Genomic DNA, 23623 nt, shown 5'->3' on the forward strand with positions numbered 1-23623 from the left:
GGGGTAATTGATCAATACAGGACAACTTGAATTTGCCCTCAGTGTTCCTTTCAAAAGCTTCCTTTATAGTTTGGTATTGTACAGGGATAGTTACTGCTGTATGTCTATGAGGATAGCAATTATTTTCAGGCTCATTTCTTAATGGTTTCTTTTCTCAAAAATGAGGGAGAACATCTAAACTTATTGTCACTGGAATTAGCCTGTTGGACAATATGGAAGATGTAAGTGTTTTAGATGGCAACATTCATGTCATTGCACTGTACTGCAAAGGAATAGTGAAATGTAAGGTAATTCAGTTGTGAACACACTCCCAAAAAACGTGAAAGAAATTATAAAATACAAAGGTTTGCTACCACTTTTGAAGGATGGTCATGGTTCTCCAAGGAGGAGCAGATTTGAAATAACTCAGTATCTTCTCATTTTTACTGACTGAATTGCTACTGTAGAGCTGTCAAGGGAAGCCATACAGCTTTCTTGGAAACATTGCTGTCGAAGAAAAATTCATTCGGAACCAGGACAATTTTTTAAAATCATTCATTGCCTTTCAAACTGTACCATGAATTTAATTAGCAACTGCAAATAACTCAATCCTTCCTTATTTCATTTAGATAATTAGCCACACAATATTTTATCTCCTCAGATTTATAATCTTCTCTTTTGGTGTCCATGTTTCAATTTTCTTAGTTGCATTTCATTTGTTTCTGCTATTGTGCAACGAATGTGATTGTGAAATGGTCGGTGTATAGTACCTAAGCAAAAACTGGCACATTGTTTTTCTGTTTGAGATGCACTGACCTTGACGATGATCAGTGTTCAAGTGCCAACGACATTTACGCCTTTGGAATATATGTTGAAGTTCTTATGCTTCTTTTGCCTTCCAGCTTGTGAGACGTGTAAGCCACTTCTGTAATGAAACCAAACTGCTTATGGTTGAGCTTTGAGGAAGTGTATGTGGCAGGAAGGGGGATAGTGCCTCCCTGTCTCCCTAACAGAGTTGTCCACCCCTCTCTTCCTTTGTGCGTGAGTGATATGCTGAAAGCTCCGCTCTTTTTTGTGTGTGTGCACTTGCAGGAGATGTTTGATGTGATTCTGGATGAGAACCAGCTGGAGGAGGCGTGTGAGCACCTGGCCGAGTTTCTGGAGACCTACTGGCGGGCTGCCCATGACAACCTGCCTGAAAACTATGCCCAGCTCATCCTCAACACCCCATGTGCAGGCATGCTGCCAGACCTCAACCAGGAGTCGCTCGCCAGCCACCGCACCCACCCCAAGAGCATCGAAGCAGAGAAGGTGTGTCTGCCCCACACGCCTTATTTTGCATATGAGAGCATGTTATGATGCTTTTGAGACACCTGGCTCTATTTGCGTGACTGTAGGTTGCAAAATATGGATTGCAGCATGATTTATGGAGAGTGGAGGTAGTAATATGAGTGAAAAAAATACTGCTGTTCCTTGGTCATCCCGTATATTCCCCCTATCAGAATACCTTTCCCACAAAATGGCTTTCTTTGAGCATCAAAGCTTTCAATCCTCAAACTTCACTATGATATTGCGCTGAGGTCAAGGAACTGCTTCTGCTGCATCTAAGGTGGGATTCTGAGGTGATACTGGGGGAGACTTGCTGAATGAAACCTGGGACTGGTGTAGTATTGCAAGGCCATATGGGAACAAGATCAACACTATCTTCATCCTATTCGCTAGGTTTGATTTAAGTGATTCCTGCTGACTTGCATTCTTTTATGAATTTTTTTTCCAATAACTCTAACAATGACAGAATTTGCAGAATTGGCATCTTGAAAATGGTTTATTTTTTTTTCTGCTAATAGCAGCTCTCTAAGTTGAGAACATGACTTGCTCTAGAATGAATGCAGCAGGCTAGTGTCAAAAGTCATCGTTTCATGACTGAAGCATCATCATCATCATCAGCCTGACTATGCCCTTTGCAGGGCAAAGGCCTTCCCCATATGTCTCTTCAATTAACCCTGTCCTTTATCAGCTGCAGCCACCACATCCCCGCAAACTTCTCAAGTTCATCCGCCCACCTAACTTTCTGCCGCCTGCAAAGCTTTATGACTGTAACATCTTGACACATATTGGCCAGCAGTGCGAGAACCTGTGGGCTTGCCCAGCACCAAATTCTACAGATTTTCTCTTGAATTCCGAAATTGAGATTTATCTGCAGCCTGTAAACCATTTTCATTGAAAGTTTTTGTTGTGTAGCTGGTATTCTTTCATTTGAAATTCTAGCAGTTAAGATCATGCACTTTTTCTTGTGCCTGTTTAGCACAAGTGGGTTTTAGTGTGTTGGTAGTTTTGCTCTAATTACTGTGATTGTGTCATAGTGTGCAGAAATCACTATAAATCACGCATTGAAAATGTCTGACATCAAACCTCATGTTCATGCAGATTCTTTCTTGAATGGCCATCAAACAGGCAGAGCCAAATGCAACGCAGCACATGTTTGCAAGACCTTTGCCGACATACCAGATATCTACCCTGGCCCTCACACACAGGATTTGATCACTGCTACCAATGTAGCTGATAGCCAAAGTTGCTGCTAAACGCTGTGCAATGAAAGCATTCAGAGAAAGCAAGCAAAATGAGCATTGTTTCTTAAGTAATTTTAGAGAGCATGGGAGAGTTGGCTAGCACTGAACTGAGTGCCTTATTGTACAACAAGGCAGAGGTGTTTGCTGTGCCCCCTGTTGTCCTAACTCTGTCTCTTAAAGCTTGGCTGTTCATATCATCTCTTCATAACATATGTTTCGGTATTTTTGAACGTCAAGTGCAGCAAGAACCATGAATCAATGTTGCAAATTTGATTGTAAAGATGGAGCCTTTTACGGCTAAACCTTGTATGTCATGTGGCAGCACACATTTATTCTTGCAGCCTTCTTTTTTGTCTGTTATGTTTCATTCTGGTTTGTCGATGCTTTCATGCATAACTTGTGGAACTTGGTCTGTGAACCTCTGCTTAGGTATAGGCAGTGTTCACGAGCTTCTACTATGTACGCACAAATGCCATGTGAGGCTGAGCTAGGGGATAAAGAACAAAGACAAATGGAAAAATTGCTCAGAGCCCTTTGCTCGGAACCACTGGTTCATATGGCACTTGGAAGATCACTGATTGTGCAGAGTCTGGTTTAAGTTGTGCGGCTGAGAAGCTGTATAGTGAAGCGCATGTCTTGTATAACAGCTGCAGTTAGGAAATGTGAGTTCAGATGTTATTCTAGTAAATTTCAAGGGTCAAGAAGCACTTCCTCGGTTCATGGCATTCCACTAAAACAAGAATTCAAGGCATTTGCAAAAATTCATATAGCAGTCAGGAAAGGCTCTTGCAGTAACTGGTATTGCGACTGGTGAGGACACCATAGTGGGAGTGGTAGAGTGGTCACCAACACAGTCTGAGAAAGTGTCAACGTACAGCACTAAAGTGTTGCACTGTATCCTGGAAGCCCCAACAAGGCATAGCTCTTTACTTCTGTTCTTCCCCCTAAATAAAAGAAGTTTTCATTGTGGCAATATTGAAAATTTGTTCTTTTTTACATCTTGTTTCCAAGTACTGACATGAAGTACTTAGTGACATTTGTCTGCTTTTTTTGAATATCCAGTTTGTAATGCAGCCCTCCTGCCCGATAAATTTGTCATGATATCTCTCACTGACAAAAAGCAGTCTGGGCAGATCTTGTGGCTGATGTGCACTATGGTGCACCTTTCAGCTCTTTAGTCCCTGGGTACAGGAGTGAGGCTGAAGACAGTCTGCAAGTGGAGACAGCAGGCTGCAAAGCAGTGTTATGAAGATTCATAACATGTAGAAATTGGAGCCATGGTAATTAAGCAGGCATCATGTGGTGGTGAGGAAACTGTAGATAGGCAAGAAGCGCAGTGGTAGCAGTAACTGTGTAATAAATTAGTGCATAAAGGTGTACCTAAAAATCTGCTTTTAATTCTTTAATTTAGCTGCTTTTCTTGCCAATGGCTCTTGCACAAATGTAGCTGTAGGAGCAGTTGGGCAGTGGTGTAGGAGGAATTGTTTGTTTGGTCTGATCTTTTGATATCATGAAGCAGTCAGGAGCACAGAAATCCAGGAAAGCAGCAATGATTTTTCTAATGAAGAACTGTCAGTTGCTCTATAAAAGTGATGAACCGGCCTTTACACATCCAGGTTTAAACTTGAGGTTGTTCTCTGCACTGCCTTGATTACTCTCAACCTCGCAGGCTTCTAAGGAGCATGGTCGTGAGACAGACGAAGAGCTGGAATCACTGTCACACCACCATGGCCACCAGTACACCCAGCAACAGCCGGTGGCGCACCATGAGGCCATGCCACATAGTAGTTCCTCACTAGCGGGTACATCCAACCGCCACCCAGCAGGTGCGACAGCTGCACCTGTGTCCACAACGGCACAGCTGCATTCACGACCGCGGTCGCACCACCACACGTCTTACTCCGAGAGGCGATTACCAAGGCAGCCAGGCGAGGTGAGCCCTCTCCGCTGGCTTTTGACACATGGAAAGTAGTTGGCTTTTGCACACAGTACTCCTGTTGCAGTTTGGCAGTCTTTTTTAGTAATCTTTTTAGTGTGGGTGTGTCACAGTTTATTCCAGCATTGCAAACAGTCTACCTGATTTCCCATAAATGAATAGCTGGTGGAGCACTACAGGAAGGGGGAGCATATAGCAAACATATGGCCGTCATCAAAGTCCTGGTCCGCAATGGACAAAGAGGTCACTGGTCACGGCAATGGTTCTTCGATGAGTGCGAGGCTTTGTTAGATAAAATTGTGAGGCTGCAGCATAGGCATGGCTTTCTTGGGCTGCAACAAATTATCTGGCCAGAAGATGTGTAGTATGGTGGTTCCAAGTATTTTGAAGCAATTCCTGTTTGGCTGTATATATGTCTGAAATAATTTAAATCGTGTTTTTGGCATTGTTCTAGAGAAGGCGAGCAAAGATCCATTTTTATTTTAGCTGGGCCATGGAATCAGTCATACTTTCTCATAAAAACCTAGCTAGCTACAATATATTGTATGCACTCATAATCAGGAACACGCATGCGATGAAATGGTGAAGTTGTTCCCTCTTACTCACTAAGCAAGAAAAGAAAGTAAATTTGCCATTGGGATTGGTGCTAGGGTGTCATTAAAATCTTAACTTGGGTTTTATGGAATGTACTGCTGTGGAGCAAACAGTATTGTGATTTTAACAAAATGTCACGCAATTCCAAATTCCCATTGACATGGTGGCTAAGCTTTCTTTGAACCTAGGGAAACTGCGGACCAAAATAGTCAGGAAGTTATCATAGGCTCAATGCAGGCAGCTTATATGTTGATTGCAATGGGAAGTGGAACTGCTTATTCATATTCTACATTTTTTCGCGATTCTCATGTCTGGAACCAGTTCATTCCCTTCTGAATGCAATTGGCATATGTCAGCTTGGTCGTGGCAAATTTGTATTGAAGCTAGAAATTTGTGCGTAGTTGCACATAATTGTACGGTATTAGCAGCAGTTTGCTCACGTCAACATCACTCCCCTACAAGCGCGCGCTTGCATCTAGACACTTGGATGCATGTGTGTCTGTGAAGAGAACCCTGAAGGTTGTTTTTTTTTTCACCATACACATCTCCTCTTTCTCCTGGCCCAACCAGAATGAAATTACAGTCTGCATTGTTTTCTGGTACCAGAAAACAATGTAGTCATTTCAGGCCTACAGGCAGTAAAACTTCTCTTTGTTTGCAATGGTCAGCAAATTAAGTTGACAGAGGCTGCAACCGCCCAGGGAAGTAAATGAGCTTTGAAGATGATAATTGACAGTCATCCTGAGAGTGCACCAACAACAGCTAAGACCATAACCTGGGTTTATTGATAGTTTATTGATGATTTTATTTTCACAAAGCCAGAGTTGATAACATAGCCACTAGCATTCTAGTGAAAAGTAATCTGGGCATCTCAAAGAGATAGAAGTAATTGAAACATTGCTTATATTTTGCTGCTGCTGGAGCAATGAAGAATAGTTTTGCTTAGTTATGTTTTCGTTTTTTTTTAGTTTACTTTCACTTTAGAGGAGTGCTGGTGGTAGTCTTACTTTGCAGTGAAGGCACATGCTACAGTTCTGTTAGCAACAAACGGGTATCAATAACATCTGCAAAACATGGAAGAACTTTGGCAATAAAACCCAGTGCAGTATCATCCATAATTACTGTTTCATGGGCAACTTTGCCTTAGTGGAGGAACTTGACCCTTTGCAGCCAGGTATACTTTTCAGCTAATTTGAACAGCTGTTCCGATTGGAAACTTTTTCGCATATAGCTCAGTCACTGGAAGAAGGCATATTGTTGCACCAACCCTGACAAAGAGGACACCTCCTGGATTTTGATATTGTCTCATTTTCTTAGATTTGCTGACAGATTATGTTGGGGATGGGATTTAATGGCAGGATGCCTTTTTGCTTTTTAGTCAGTCATAAAACTTTAATATCGGTTTTGGGAGTGATGGGTTCTGTAGATCTCACCAAATGGCCCTCAGTCGGTGCTGAAGGCGACGTCTTGGGCTTGTGCTGTGACCCAGACTTGCACTTCCAGATTAGATCTGGACAGCAGGAGGAGCCTACACACTTTTGTGAGCCTACAAGCTTCTGGAGTTGTTCAGGTGGTGGGTCTGTGGGGCAGTCTCAAAAGATGTGTTCCATCGTGGCTCTCTGGCCACATTTTGAGCAGTTGAGTTTGAATTCGTCTGGGTTGATGTGATGCATTCTGACCGGGTTTAGGAGAGTATTGGTTTGGAGTTGTCTCCATTTACATCTTGAGCTTTGGTGAGACCTTTGTGAGGTGGCGGTAGCATCTGTCTAGCTAACTTAGTGCTGGGCAATTTCCTGGTAGCTGATCAGACCTTCCTCTGTGCGTTTCGGGCTCGAGCCGCTGCTCAATCTCAAGCATCTGTGCTCTGCAGACTTCATACTGCTTCTGCCTGGTCATTTTGTTTTGGTTGACAGCTCAGCCAGCTTGCTCAGCTTGCATACGCCCATGGCACCTCGCATGAGGGAGGCTTGCCAACAGAATTTTTTTTTTCCATTTGTATTTGTGCACAACAAATCCACAAGGGTAGCAACAAAAGCTTGATGACTCTCTTGCATCGGAAAATTGTCACAGTGCTTACTGTTCATTATTGTCACTGCGGTAAAATAACTTTTCATTTTCTATTTGAAGAGTAATTCCCGTGTCAAGCATTCAAGTTGAATGCACTTATGGAGAGTGCATTTCAGCACCTTGAGTGACACTTCAGTCTGCACGGTGCTAAACAGGGAAGCAGAGTGTCACACGGAATAACAAAAATGGCAGCATAAATTGAGCAGGACCTTTGGAAGTAGATGGGAAAGCAAGAACTTCTGAAAATGAATTTTTTGTTGCAGTAACACAAATAAAAACACACTTCAATATTTCTTAACGGCAAAAAAAAGGAATTTTTGTATTATTATGGTATTGCAAGCCAGCCAAGATGAGTTTCTTGCTTATCCAGAATTCTGACAACAAACGTCTTGGTGTACAGGGGAGCTGCATCTGATCTCATTTCTTTGTTATGTTGTCTCGATAGTTGCTATAACAAAGTGTTTCTTTGAAAACCGTGTTACGATGAATAAAATGGACTTGAAAAGTGCTTTTTTATACATTACATTTTCTGCCTCTGAAATCGCTGCTTGGAAGGCTTCGAATTAGGTCACCAAGTTTTCTTCCGTGAACACACTCCAACAGGAATGCACTCCTCTGCAGTGGCACTCCACTTGCTCCAGTGACACTCTATAAGCACCCTTAACTTACGCGCCTGATGTGTATATAAGTTCACAGAGACGTTCCCTTTTGGTGAACTCATTTAGTGCATTATACCACTAAAAGACCGCAATGAAGGTGAAGCTGTTTTTCTGCATTCAGTGCGTGTTCGAAAAACTATAGGGTCACTGTCTGTGTTGGGTCCTTGTGCTGCTCCTCAGGGGGATGTGGTGAATACTGAATACCAGTCATCATCATCATCCTCAGCCTAACCACGTCTACTGCAGGACAGAGGCCTCTCCCATATCCTCGAATTAACCTTGTGCTGTTCACCCACCCGACTCTCTGCTGTCCCTGCTATGCTTGCTTTCTCTTAGGATCAATTCCGTTACTGTTAGGGACCATCGATTATCGTGCCTTTGTATTGCATGCTCTGCCCGTGCACACAATTAAAACTTCTAAGCAGCTGCATCACTCATGTAGTGAAAAGAAAATTAGGGGAGCATACTAACCTTAGATGAGTGTGCAGCAGCCTATTTGCTAACATGCAGTTAAACTCCCCAAAAAGCTGTGGAAATCTTCTATGCTTAGCACACCTTTGAGCAGCACACTGAGCGTTTACGTGGCTAATGCTTTATATTTATTTACAATGCCCCTAAGGGCCCTCGTGCGAGGATATTACATTGGGGGACGACGCAAACACATGCTGGAAGAAGAGAGCACAAGCACTCAAAATAAAACGGATATCTAATGCAGTAGAAACATGAAATATATAACTAATATTCGCATAAACAAATGCATGAAGAATGCTAAATAAATATGAACAGGGGGTATATGCACCAATTCACAACATACTTTATACACCAAATAACATAATGCACATAACATAACAATATGCAGTACAAAATCAGCTAGCACACATTGTTTTGTTGCAGCAAATTTTGAAAAGATTGTAGATTAACTTCAATAGCAATGTGTGATGGCAGGTTATTTCAGTCTATTTTTGTGTGAAGAATGAATGATCTTGCATAAAGTGATTACTGGCATGTTATGCATTTGACTTTATTATCGTGGTCACAGCACGAGAAAACTGCTGGGGCTGGCAGAAAGAAGTCATTGTGGAAGGTGGAATGATGATGCAGTTTATGAAATAAGGTTAGGTTAGCGAAATGGCAGCTACATGATGATGATTCCAACTCGGCATGTTGTTTTAGTGCTGTGACGCTGGTGAAACATGAATAATCTGGAAAGATGAAGCGAATAGCATGATTTTGTAGAAATTCGATGTTGTTTTTTGTGGTGTATGCTTGTTCAGGATCCCATATGGCGGAAGCTTATTCAATTTTCTTGCGGATCAATGTTATATAAGCAAGTTTTTTTTAACTGTGAAGGTGCTGTGAAGGTTACGCCTAAGAAGGCTCAGTGTGCGATTAGCTGAGGTGGTTAATATGATAATGCCAAGTTAAATCAGACTGTAGATGAACTCCAATATACTTGTAAGGTGTCATGAGTTCTGCACTGGCACTATTAAGGATATAGGCTGTAGAAATTCGAGTGGAGCGGATGGTAAATGACATTAATTTTGTGTAAGATGCATATAGTGACATTAGCCAGGTGGAACATCAAGCTGTCACTCCAAATGGAATGTATTGCAATGCCAACATTCAGACCTCACATTTCAGGTCCTCACATCCCCCAAATGTGAGGACCTCACATTTGGGGGATGGTGCAAGCAGGAGTACACATCTAGCAGCTAAGCTTATTTGCTTTGTTATGTGAGCACCTGCTTTGCATGTAAACTTAACTACTGTACACATCTACTTCTATCATGTGTACTTTGGCATTGTTTCTATCATCATATTTGCTTTTCTGCCGTGCTGTTGTAGGTTTCTGTGACTTTCTGCTAGCTCTAATTGGCCATAATCATAGCAGTGAAGCAGGAAAGTCCAAAACTTCCGCTTTTTATTTGTACTATTGGCAAGAGCCATTACTGATGCCACTGTCATTACTGTAGGGGTCACAACTGCTTAGTGAACATGGCAAGCTGGCAATTTATTTATTTGATGTATGCCTAAAGAGACTGAATGGTCACCATTGAGGTTCTTGCTTTTGCAGTGGTTCTGGGGTTTGTGCCAGTAGCTTAGTTTACAAACTTTACTGCAAAATCTTTGCAGTTAGCCTCAAACAGGATTATCTTCCTTGCATCATGGCATGGTATCGTAGCTTGCTACTGTCACATATTTATCTGAAATATGGCCTGTACAAGCAAATGAAGTGGTCCTCTGTGCGTTATGTCATGCATGTCAATTTTTTTGCAATCTTGCAGCATTACAGTGACTTCCACAAATGCCTGGTGCCTGTGCACCTCATGCTATTTGTGATATGTGTGTACTATTCTTGGATGGATATGTGGGTACTTTTCTAGGATTTGACTAGCACATGGCACATTTACTTAATCTCACTTCACTTTGGACCGGGATGGCGTTCTTATACAACCCTTAATAATACCAGTGGAAGTTTTTTAATGCCGAACTTTTCATCAGTCTCTCTCTTACCAGGTGTAACCTGAAATAGTTTGTCATACATTTAGGACTGGGCTCTCAAGTACCCAGGGTCGGTGCCTTTTGCAGTCACAATACAAGAATTTTGGCTGCTTTTGAAGGCGCAATTCTTTTGTACTCTAACTAAAGTTCTTTTCATCCCGCATTGCGAGAATGATTGAGCAGCCCTTTGATTTTCCTTTTTTTTTTTTTTGCTGGCTTCTTACTGCCCCTTTATGCCCCAGTGCTTGTATACATTACAACTGGTGCTTCGTCTTTTTCCCATTTTTCATGCCACCTTTTTCAGAGAGTGTTGAGACCTAAGCCGAAACAAGTACACTTCCAGGTCTGTCCCAGCTATGCTACCACACATACTGCCACACCACTGCACCCACTGCATCATTTACTGTACATTGTCAGTCTCCTAGGTCACACAGCTCACTTCAGCACCAAACCTTGCAAGAGAATTTCTTTTTGGTTTATTCGTAACTTTGTTCATTCATAATTTTATAGTGTACAGAGTGTTCACATACTTGCTGTCATTACGCCACTGTTGCACTGCTCTTTAGATGCCCAACTGCACTCACTCTCACAGTGATACTTAAACCATCAGAGTTAGGTGCAACATACAATATGCAGTTTGCTGTTGCTCAGCAGCATGTATATTTTGGAAGTTATGCAAGCCCTAGCAGTCTTGATTACAAGGACTTTAGTAGTGTTTTTCTTGTAGTGCTGTATATGCATTTGCCGGTATTTGAGCGGCTTTTACTCACCATTATGCTTTAGCTTAATACCCACTTGTTAATTCCCACAATTCCCGAGGCACTAGTACACTATGTGCATGCTTGTATTAAAGTTACTTGCAATGACATAATATAGTATTCTGTGCATTTAAGGACAGCAACAGACCTTGGCTCTATATTGCAACACAGTTTTTAACTTTGTTTTGGCTTTTACAGTTAGTAGTCAGCACTAGCACATTTCACAGGTCGCTAAGTTGTAAAGAGAGAAATATCTTGGTGTGTGTGTGTGTGTGTTAAGGAGGGGGGGGGGGGGGGGGGGGCGTGCAGCTGCTTCAATCACATGAAACATTGCTTTTATCTTTTGGCTGAATTAGTGACACGTCCAGTTATTCCACCTGACCAGGCGGCATATCATCAAACTGTTTACTTCAGGGCTGATATTAAAATGAGCCTTGGCAGCTTGTTTCATCATGCCAGTATGTTGTCAATGCATAAGGATATAGGCATTCATTTACAGTATCTTTGTTTCAGTATTTATGACAAATATATGTTCAGTTTTTGTTGTATATTTAACCGTTTTGTTCTATATGTACCGATACGTACAAATGCCTTTCAGAGCTATTACTCAAGATAGTGTTGTTTGCTAGCGTGAGAATATGTAGCAAGCATTGGGAAGCATGTTGTCTTCTGTGTCTTGTGTGACCAGTGATGGTGCCATCTGTGTGGCTCTCTTCATTGTGTGTTGTGCAGTAAATAGACAAAATGGTGTGTTGGCCGGCTCATGCTCTTTTCTCATTGCGAGTGTTCTTGTCTGTATTTCTTTCCCCTGCCTGCTTTTCAGGGATTCTGGGAGCTATGACGATGGCACACATACACGTACAAGTAATGAACCCCCCTTTTTGACCTGCACCTGCACACTCTTATGAAGTTTTGCCACACTGTAATTCACACTTGCTACATTTTTCTTCTCCTGGGTGCATGCACGCACCTCGTGTTTTTAAAAAAATGTTTTTGCCAATAATGGCTGTACAGCTTAGCAGCATTCTTTATGGTACAGCCACTAGAAACAATCTTGAGCAATGTCCACTTGTTGCGGGTGTTGTTGGCACTATGATATTCTATACTTCTGCTGCGGTGCTGCTTGCAGTTGGGAAAATTTGCACACAAGCAGCAAGATGCGTTCTGTATCATGCATTGTCATTTGCAGGTGTATGAGAACATTTAATGGCAACAAAATGTAGCTTAGGAAAAAAAATATGCCCCAGGCAACATGTGCCTGCGGAGTAGATAGTTGTTTTTATGCTGTTTGATATAATAGCCAGTTGCCTTCAAACATGCTGGTTTTATAGCAACCATATGTAGACAGGCACTGGATGCTAACCTTGCCACAGTTTGCACTTTGTGTTTTGCCAGCCCTTTCAACTTTCTTGTGGCTGTGTACTGCAGGTTTCTTCTCCGGAAGGGGACCTGTTTGCGGCAAGCTGTCGTGGGGATGACATGTACCCAGTGCATGACGATGAAGATGATCCTGACTACTATGGCGATGCACGCGTGCATCCGCCGCCGCCTGTCATGGCCACCTCCTACCGGGGGGCCGGGGCCAGCAACTTTGATGACTGGGATGATGCCCCAGACCCATACCTTGAGGACAAGTTTGGTGACCTGTCGCCACCGCCTTCTCACGTTCGCCACCACCACCATCACCCACACACGGCAGCAACGCAGCGGAGGCGGCACCATCATGGCCGCCGCCCGTCCGAGTACGACCACGACGAGTGTGATGATGACCGCAACTACCGGGGTGGCGGAAGTGGGGATACGGGTCTCCACAGAGGACAGAAGTACCCCGTCAATGTGCTCTAGCAGAGACTCGCTTCCCACTGCAGTGGTCTTGGTGTTTCTCTTTTGGTGGTGTTGCATTGTTTCCAGACAGGCATCGGCGTCTGGGCTCCGCAACTTGCCGTGGCTTGGCAGCCACTGGCAGGGCTGGCACAATGTCGGCGCTTTCTTGCTCGCTGTGTCTCCTCTCTAAAGCACAGTCTATGGCCGACGGTCGCATTCTCTGACAAGGCTAGCCCCAATGGCAGGGGCAGGTCACGGGCTTGGCTGCCATTGCCTCGATGGTTCTTCCTCGGGGCAGCAGCATATGCACCTGTGCAGCCTATCTCAGGCCCCCTTCCCCCAACATCCTGCCTTCTTCGATAGCAAGCGGTTGACGTCTTTCTTGAGCAAAAAAAACCGCGTGGTTGTGCCACAGGACCACAGCATGGTCCTTCCCTCTCCTTGGCTCCCTTCCCTCACCCTCTGACATGTACACGACACCCCTGCATTTGTAATCAAAAGAGAAAAGGAGAGAAATGCTCTCTTCTGTGCAACACTTTTCAGCAAGCTCGCCTTACGCGTTCACAACCACAAGTCTGCTGCTCAATGCAAAATGCTTTTTTCAAGCGTCTTGCAGCGACACTGTCCACTGCAAGGATTGTCGTGTGCACCTTCAAGATACTAGGACGTTCCTTGCACGTGCTTTTGAAGCTGTTCTGCGATTTTTCACTGGCCATGAATGGCACTAGTTTCACGCCTGAGGGCGTACAGTTATTACTACAGAGAAGGATGTAGGCTTTCAGCTTAGCTTGAGTTTTTGCATCTTTCTGTTTTCTCGATTCCCAGCATCCTTGCTGTGGAAGCAGTGAATATTTGTGTCAAAGGGTATCATGTCTGGCTATTTATTGCCATACTGAAGCTCTTGTATATATATTTTAGTTTTTTGTTGACTTGTGTTCCTTGGGACTTCAGCTTTCCCTGTGGATACTTGCGCTCAATGACTTTACACCTTGTAGATGCCAGGTAATTCCCAAGCCTTCAGGGAGTTTTTGTTATTGTTGTCATTTCCGTACATTTGATCTGTTTTTTATGGCAGGCAAAAGGCCTTTTTGTGTAACATTTTTTATTCTCTAGTCATCTTATGTTTGTTGCCTAATGGTTTTCAGAGACAGTAGCTAGACGTTTTCCAGGTCGCCTTAGGCGTTTATATTCCAGATCAATTTTATCTGCTTCAGCTCGGGGTAAGTTCATGCAGCAGTGGCGGCATGAACTTACAGTCCAAATAATGTCTTAGTACTTTCTCACTAGATCTTCTTATTTCTTTGTTATATTCATACCATACAGATCCTCCCTCCCAGCTTTTAATTTTAACACAGTTCCTTTCAGCATACATTTTTGCTGGCCATAGTTAGGTATCATTAGGCTTTAGCATTATATTCATTTTCTAGTGGCATCAAGAAAGCCACGGAGTCTTTCAGTTCCATTTCAGTATGCAGCTACCATACTTAGCAGTCTGCTAATGTTATTGGGTGCCATAACATGTGCATACTGATTTAGGATACCAAATTATTATGTCCCGATTCTGAAGTGCTGCTTGTTTTTCTTGGTTATTGTTTTGGACATGTTTTTGTTTCGGGCATCTACACCTGCAAACTTAGCGACAGTCTGTTTTGTTTCTGCAACAAAAATAGACTGTCTGCAATACAGCATTGAACACAAGTTTCCTTTATTAGTGTTTCAGTCAAGTTTGTAAGAAATAAAACAATATGGCAAATTTTTTAGGTGTTTGGAGCAGAGGGAATCATATGCACAAGATTTTTAGATGTATTTGCAGTACTTCTAGTCACCTTCATGGTGGTAAGCACTTCATAGTAGGCATTTCTTCATGGCCGTGAGACTGGCTCAGTTTGCTTGCATTATTTGAATTGATGAGATAAATTATGTGGCCATAAGCTTCTTGCTTTAGAAACTATGGAGTGAGAAATAGGCTAAGGCTAGCCCCTTACTTAGTCTCTTCACATGGTTGTAATCATTCAAGTCATCTCAGTAAGTGCATAATTGTAGAGAGAAAAGTTGTTCTTGATGAGTGATGAAAAGTTGAGCAGTCACATGATGCATGCAGAAACAGATTGTAGAGCTAGCGTTTCATGCTTTTTCTGAGTTGCGTGTACGTCTTAGTAGTCATTTCGGTCTGCAATCTATGCTCTAGTGAGTGAGGCTTTGGTTCGCTGAAGCAAAAGGATTCATTATTCCTTTCTGACCAACCTTAGCCATGAGCCTGCAAGCTAAATTAAGGTCTGTTTATATCTGTGAGAACATTTATTCATTATAACTTGGTTTTAGTTATCAGGGGAATTTCTGTATTTTCAGTCATGTTAGTATGTTCGGTGACCCTAGTTATCTAGTGGTCCTTTAGATGGGAATGCAGCTGGTTCTTAAAAAGTTTAAGGTGCTGCGCTTAGTTTCATCCCCATGGTACCATGATTCATGGCCTACATTGGAGAGTGACGTGTGAGATTTTGTTTTCTCTAAGCAGGGGTGCTTAGTCCAGAGTTGGTGCAGCCCTGAGCACATGCACATTGCAAACATTACTGCTACTGACAATAGTACTTGCACACAGACACACATACAGATGTGCCACTTATATGCGACACGTACACATAGACACCCATTGGGTTCATGAAATTAGTGCACCGCATATATAAATATGTATATTACCAACCGTAGCTGGAGAGGTGTGAGCAGAATTGCCCTGCGGCAACTGTCTCTCTCCATTGAAGCTGCCTTACAACTGAGACTCTTGTGACGGTAACCGTATGCTCATGTGAGTTGGGCGCAAAGGGAGCCAAACTGAGAGCAGTGTGATGTCTTTTTTGATAAAAAGGGCTCTGCTATCTTTGCCTCGGCACCCCATATTGGAACTTGTTGGAACTCGTTGCAGGACGGCCACAGTTGCTGCACACCTGCTTGACAAGGTTTTAGCTCCGCCCACTAAGCCTTCATTTTTTCTCTCCAAGTGAAATGAAAACTTGTCATGCTTTAGACAATTGTAGTTGAGAAATCTCTCTGAAGGTGTTTGAAAGAGAGGCTGTGAAATGTCGCAGAGATCCAGCTGGTGACATGAATACGTACTATCGAGTAAGCTCCGACTAGATGCATGCTATGCTAGTTTCTTCGACTAATTTCTGAAAGTTGTAGTAGCACCTTGCATGGTATCTTGATATCATTAAAAGGGAAGATATGCCTTTAGATTGGGATTAAACATTATAATGTGACCCCAGGACTTCGATTGCATGTGATGCAATTTAGATGTAGCAGGGAACAGACGAAGGTTATGTGTGTAACTGAATCATGAAACCAAATCCTTTTAGGAAGAAAAATGTAGAAATGAATAGGTGCAGATCATGGTGTCAGGTCTGAACTATAAAATGAAATCCGCTTTGAAAATATTTTTTGTGCTCACAATCATGACCTTCTTTTCCTTTCATGCATCTTATTTTTTTATAGCACCAGAGACAAACACTATTCTGTGTTGGCAGTTTATTTTTGGTTTTACGCTATTTGATATCTTGTTTATCAGTTTCTTTAAAGCATGTAGTTTGAGTGACAAATTGATGGCATGCAAAGGCTTGCCATTAGCAAAGCCACCTATAAATTTTGGAAGAAACCCTATTTTTATCTTGGCCAATATTCTGGTAGGTTTTTTTTTGTGTGGTTAATAGTGTGCTAGCAATGCAGATTGGTAACTTAGTTAAGGCATAACTTTTATCATTCTCCTTTGCACCTGATATGAAAAGTGCCAGTGTTCGATGCTGTCAAACATTGCAACACTTGTGTACCAGCTACTACATGCAGCAAGTATGTTTGCATGGTTTGCTGGGGCCAGAGTGTTGATGCTGAAACGACCCCTTGTTGGCTTTGTTTTCAGCCATTGGTGACTGGTGTCTTGTCATGAGCAAGCAGGCATGTTAATGACATTTCACTTGCCCTTATGAGTTGCATCTTCATGTGTTCATGCAGTTTGGCATGTTGACATTAACATGCATCTTGGCTTAGCTGCAAAGGTGAACACAATGCATAAAACAGGATGCCTTTCCTCATTTTCGCCTTTTGTCCTTGCTTTTTTTGTTATCCTTGTGCAGCTTCTTTGCTTCTTTGTGTGGCAGCCAATTGTAGTGTCACCTTGGCAGAGCCTCTTTCAATTTTTATTTTAGGTTACAGTTATGATGTGATACTAGGATGCCTGCTTAAACAATCAATTTTTAATTTTTATTTTAAGAGAGAAAAATGCTTCAGACATAGGTGTAGCAGTCTGAGTGCTAATGGGCAAACAGAAGTGGCAAAGTGTCTATACATAAACAGTCACTTTCTTATATAGTATCATGAGCACAACCAAAATTTGCTTACCATATTAAAGCTTTTCTAAGGATGCAGAGATGTGGTGCGAATGAAACATCGACCTACACTGTGTAGTGCATACATGACTTATAACAGCCTTTAGCATACCAGTAGAGTCCTTCCATTGTCTTTGGCTAGTGTTTATACGTGGTTTTTTGTTTGCATTCTCACAGAGTACACCATATATAGATGCAAGGATGCCATGTCAACATGTCTCACGTTGTTTTTTTTTCTTTCTTTAGAGCTTAACTTGCTGCATAGGCTGCACTGGAAAGCAAGTGCAAGCCTCTTGCTTTTTCATGTACTCTCCCACTGTTCCCTTTCACCCAGGCACGCTAGCAAATGCGAGCACTGACCACCGTGGTCATCTCCGGTATGCACTCATGCTGAGCTAGCTGCTAGAACTGTACCTGCTGACCTCAGTGACTTTCTTCTTCTCCTGGGGACTCTATCTGTACACACGCGGTGGCCCTTTGCGGCAGTGGGACCCTGACCGTTCATCGAACAACCAGCCTCGAATGTTCTTGTCTCCTATGCTCTCCTCTTTTTTGTTAAGTGCGGTAGTGGCTGTCACTATGGCGCGCGTGGGTTGGTCAGCGTGTGTGTGTATGTGTGCATTAGGCTTGACTCTTCAGTGCGTCACTCTGCGTGTTCTTTTGTGCAACTTAGCCAAGCGTGCTTTTCTTTTCCTTTGGTTTTCTTACACCAATTCATTTGTGCGTTTTTTAAATTGGATACGCTGGGTGCGGTGTGTGGAGATGGCTCGAGTGCCTGTGTGCTTTTTTTGTGCGCATTGCTTGCACTTACATGAATGGTTCTTGAGGGCAAACGTTTGTGTTGTCGCTCATGGTATGGACGGCATGTTGTAACTTAATTTGGTACTTTGCCACTCTGCTCATTCTTCCAGTTATGCTCTGTGGTCAGTGTTGTGCACACCTGCACACATGACCTTCGTGGCAGAGTGTAGTGAAGCGTTGACGTGAAAGGCAGTCCGTGTGATCACACATGCTGCTATGACGTGTGCATGCACAGCACCAACCACGGAGAGCATGGATTATGTGGCAGGAAAGCTCAGTTCTGTTAATCGTAAAGGTAATCGTTGTGTTTTCAAAGGGGTGAAAAGGAAGCATTCAGCAGTGTTGCCCACCTCTTTTACAGTGTGGGTTGAGTCGATCATGTAACTATGGAGCCAGCGATTTAAGTCGTGCTGAGTAGCCATGAAGGTACGCGATCTCTGTGACTGCGGCTGAATATGAGTGCATGCACTTACACAGCCCTTGACAGAAATTATCGTGATGAGAATGGATGGGAAGTGAATACTGTGGTGTAATTTTGTTCCTGGCAGGCGGTAAAGTGGGCCCTTTCCCATTCCTGTCAATTTTGTAAAGTGAGAAAAAAAAACGATGGTTGTGATGTAAGTTACATCGCATATGTAGCTTTATTATAGTCGCCCTACTTTCTGAGTGCAATGTTTATGTATGCTCTACGGAGTTCCCATCTTCCATCAGTAGTGGCAGCATTTTGCTTGCATTTCTTTTAGCCTTTGTCATTATCTTTTCTTCGCCCAGTTACAATGGGAGTTGTGTGTCGTCAGCGTACGGCGACTGTGTGGGTGATTTGTATATACGTGTACGCCAGAATGGTTTTTCTCAAAGCTCTATCGCTCTCTCTCTTGTTCTATCTTTAGCTCTGGCGCTCTTTCTCTACAGTTTTCTTTTCCCCGGCAGTGTTTGAGCTACTAAGAGACTCTCCCTTTCCTGCCCTCTTGTAAAATGTGCAACATTTGAGGTTTTCTACTCTATCCTCTCTTTCGATGAAAAGAAAAAGGCAGGTATACATACATATATAAATATATACATACAGGCAAGTGCTGATGCTAATCGAAATGTGTGTGGATGAAGGGCGTATGCTCCTAGCTTGCACACAAGTTCTGAGCGTGCTTTGTCAGGAAATGTGCTTTGCTCTTTTTTTTTCTTGAACAAAGCGTTTTCATAATGAAGGCTCTTGCAAGGAAATTGCGTATATGTATATACCACATATACATATATGCGCGCAGTGTAATGTATAAATACGAACCACAAGAAAAAAAAATCCTTTACGGCAGTTTGTAAATAAAGACATTGCCAAACACCATGTCTTCTGTCATCGAATTGTCACACACACGAAAAGTACTGTCCGTATTTCAAATTGTTAAAAGTGTTTCTTCACAATTCACTAGGCTGCATGTGTGCAATCACACATTTTTACAAAGCAGTGATGATTATCACAACTTTTCTTGTGTAACTACATCTCTGCTAATGAGTGCTTTCTTATCCCTTATTAGGCCTCATGAACAGTCTGTACTGGCACACCAGCCACTTGGGGCGGCCCTGTGCTTTAAAACCAAAGTGAACGGTACACACATTCGATGTGTTGCAACACCTCGAAATTATAGTGCACGTGGATCGGACCCAGCTGTGCCCTTGGCCGTCCTTACTTTTGCCGTATAGTTTGGGCAGTTTCTCTTGCCGAGTCCCCGACGAAAATCAGCTACTGCACTTTGTCTTGCACTCTGTTCTCCTAATTGCTAGTTTCTCCCACAATGTTCACTGCTGGCTAAATGCCCGGTGCTGTAAGGGAGCGTGCAGAAACATGGAGGTAAAGATGGAAAGCGAATATGAAATGAGAACCTGCCTGGATACGATCGCTGTGCTCTTCCTGACTTCACAAAAAGTGATCGCCATGCCGCTCATATTTCTCTCTCTCTCCATGACTGCGATATAGTCCATAAACACATCTAATCCTTCGTTTTCTTAATTATTTGATCGTGGCACATAGAAAAATTGGAAAAAAAAAGTTCTTTATTTTATGTGTTCTGTACATGTGCACATTGCTTGTTGCATCTGTGCGGCCGCACATAGTATGCTGGTCTTGTTGCCGCCAGCTACCCTAAAGCATATATATTGGTCGAGTCTTCCAAAATGAATTCTGCCAGCTTCATCCAAAGCAGAGTGATGGCCGCACTGTCCTGTGCGGTGGAGGAGAACAGCGATGTTCCACGAGCTTCATTGTGGGAGCGACACAATTTGTCGGATCTCACAGCCAATGCGCCGATCTGCGTGCCTAAGTATAATCAGTCCTTCAAGGCATCGAAGGGCTCTGGTATAATAGACGTTATCTGTGAATTTTAACAAAATTGCTCCAATGTATAATGTATAACATTGCAGCAACTTGCATAGCAATTTTATATAATTGTTGTAATGTACAGTACTGCATGGGGTGAGAGTGGATCTTTTATGGAGTTGGTGATGTCGGCGTATATACAGCGAGTATATCTCAAGCGCCTCCCACATCTATCTTTCCTTGTTCGGGTAGTAATGATGTTCAACTAAAGGGATTTAACATTTAAATCTCTTGCATTGTGCCTACCAAAGGCTGCATTCATTGGCGAAAGTTCCATTAAAGAACTTTTAATTATTACCCCATCACTTACTTGACTGATAATCTTCGCCACGGTGGCTCAGTGGTTATGGCGCTCGGCTGCTGACCCGAAAGACGCGGCTTCGATCCCGGCCGCGGAGCTCGAATTTCGATGGAGGCGAAATTCTAGAGGCATGTCTACTGTGCGATGTCAGTGCACGTGAAAGAACCCCAGCAGATGGTCGAAATTTCCGGAGCCATTCACTACTAAATTCGCTTTGGGACGTTAAACCCCCATAAAACCAAACCAAAGCAAATCATTGCTAGGCGAACACGATCGAGGTGGGGTATCTGGCCGCCGCCATCGTCTTACGATGCGCGTTTTTTAAGCAAAGTTCTCCGCGCCAAGCGACCGCGTCAACATCCACCGTCCGTGATCACGTGACCACCCAGTGCACTAGCCCGTGTCTCGCGACTTCCAGTGTGGCCTCATCATTTTTGTGAAAGGTTTATATATGTTGTTTAATTGTTATCTGGGTGCTTAAAGGGATCATGAAATAATATTTACTGAGGTTAAGGGAAGCGCACGAGCGATTGGTATTCCATCACTCCTCACCGCACCGCGATCATTTTAATGCGATAGCATTTAGATTGCAAAAACCACCCGGTTTCTCTGTAACGAAATTCCCTGATTGTTCGAGAGGGTCGTGACGTCATCCGCACCGCCAAATTTAAAAATGACTAAATAATATCCATTGGATTATCATATCGGGTTATACAAACTCCACTCACTCTTCCACCTTAATCTACCCACTAAGTTCAGCTAATCCACATTCATCCGCACACTAATCTCCATAAATCTCCACTAAAATAGATCTACAAAGCACTCGCCGTGCCCCGTCCCGCCTAAGTCTCTAGGGCACACCCAATGAGAAGCCTCGACCAGGTTGCCCATTCACAACGGGGTAGGGTGACGGGTAGGGGCGGCTAAGAGCGCGCGGTGAGGTGCCGCCCTGATTGATTGGGAGCAGCAATTTTTTTTATTTGCAAATTGTAGAGTGCACGCAGAGCTTTTAAATTCCACTTGAACACTCACAAAGACCACCTGTACAGATGTGTCGCATTATAATATGACCATCAAAATCATTTCAGAGTCTCTTTAAAGCTTTACTACTTTCGTCGGAGCGATTTCGCCGTCGGCTCACGCCTGACCTTGTACGGCCTTGCTGCCCGCTGCCATAGCAACGCATCACGTGACTTCGCAGCGCCACCGAGCAGAGTCTTCGCTGTCGCTGCGCCGGGTCTCAGCCGCGGAGAGGCTGCTGCCTGACCACGTGGTCTAGATGAGCCTCATCTGAATAAAAAAAATTAGCTGCTGTTTAACTACTGCTGTAGACGCGGCATGTAGACGCGGATTGGCGTCTGTAACGTTGAGCGCTTTCCACAGACTGGATATGCAGCGCGCCCACCCTGCCAACCAGGCAGGTGGCAGTTAAATCAATGATTGATCGCGAGAGGTTCGTCACCCAATCAACTCTGCGGCCTATTGCTGCAGTGCCGCGTGTCTGCCACAACGTTTCAGCGCTAATGCATGCAGCCAACATCTCTCTCTCTCTCACCTGTGCCACGTACAGTCCCGACCACGCCGCCCACAATAGTGCGGAGCACGCTTCGGTGATTCTAGCTCTCGCCACACCTTATCTAAAGAAAATTGGGAGGTACTTCTTACACAACTTAGCACACGTTACTGGCGCGTTCGCGTATAAACAGAAGACACTCATATCTCCTCTACAGAACACGTGAGAAAAATTTCAAACGCCGAAGTATGCTCCGTAATATTTTGGCCGCACCTCAAAGCGCACCTCAAAATCATCGGAGTCTAGAACGTTGTCAACGCCAACGCCAATGAACACTATGAACGCCGACAGCTGTCGCGTTGTAGATCCTGGATTAGCCGAGCTAATCCACAGCCTAACTTTAAATATTCAGTGCTTATTTATGAAATTTTAGCTACAGCGTTGACGTGTTCGTGTGTGTTATTGATTGTCCCTGTGTGCTATTGCGCTGTTTTGTATGTCATGCAGTTCCGACGGTAAGGAAGCTGGTCCCGTACAACAAAGTGGTGGGCTTGACGAAGAAGAGGGAGGCACCATGAGCGGTTGGCAGGCAAATTCAGAATGGAAGCAGCCAAAGGATTCCTGTGCTGTTCAGAAGCCATGTCAATGGTGCAAGGGTGATTGGTGGTAAATGGCTTTGTATGTGACCGTGTAACGTATAGCTATGGGCTAATTAACTTCAACCAGATGTCTGCGCCTTTTTTTTCTTTTTTCGAAGATGCTTTGCATATAAGAATCGGCAAACAAATAAAATATTTCAAGGTTGAGGAAGTAGTTCACGCCGTATTGAAACACGAAGCGTAGTCTTAGTCGATCTGCACACTTTTATTTGTGCTCGTCGACTTACTCCACTCTTTTCTCAAGCAATTACCTAAGACTTCGTGCTCACATTCAAACTGATTGCCCGTGAACCGCCATTGGAACGTCCGTGGCCACTAACTCACTGTGCTCTTGGCGTCCTTTCACACTCTCCGCTTCAGCTGCGTTTTGATCAGTGACTATCACTGCCGCTGGTTACCCTCTGTTGAGACGCCAAAAGGGCAGGTTTGTTGAGACACCAAGAGGACAGGTTTATTCCAGCCCGGCGAATACCGGCACGAGCTCGAGTGTGAACATCTTCCAACACGTAGTCGTCTTGGGGCGTTTCACGTCCACGGTAGGCGAGTTAAAGACGCGCTACGCCCTTGGCTGGGAGAAGTCTCTCAGGACCGTAGAGCTGCCGAGGAGCACACGACAACGGGGGCTGATGTCGGATCATGCTGAAAGTCGTAGGTGGCGTTGGCGTCTCAACATGGTGTCAGAAGTAACGCAATTCCCACAGTAAGCCCAACCGGAGCTGCGT

The 23623-nt window shown here is 43.6% G+C and overlaps 1 protein-coding gene across 4 annotated transcripts in view; it reads left to right on the forward strand.

Moving 5' to 3' along the window:
* Nucleotides 1–19399, forward strand: part of Ca-beta (Calcium channel protein beta subunit) — a 118246-nt gene extending 98847 nt beyond the window's left edge. For all 4 annotated transcript variants that reach the window (XM_077659660.1, XM_077659663.1, XM_077659661.1 and 1 more), the window contains 3 exons: nt 1072–1290; nt 4219–4482; nt 12494–19399. In XM_077659660.1, the coding sequence (XP_077515786.1) occupies nt 1072–1290; nt 4219–4482; nt 12494–12910 (900 nt within the window). In that variant the 3' untranslated portion in view covers nt 12911–19399. The remainder of the gene's footprint in view (nt 1–1071; nt 1291–4218; nt 4483–12493) is intronic.
* The last annotated feature ends 4224 nt before the right edge of the window (nt 19400–23623 follow it).

The sequence above is a fragment of the Amblyomma americanum genome, chromosome 3 (genome assembly GCF_052857255.1).
Source record: "Amblyomma americanum isolate KBUSLIRL-KWMA chromosome 3, ASM5285725v1, whole genome shotgun sequence".
Classification (NCBI taxonomy): Eukaryota; Metazoa; Arthropoda; class Arachnida; order Ixodida; family Ixodidae; genus Amblyomma; species Amblyomma americanum.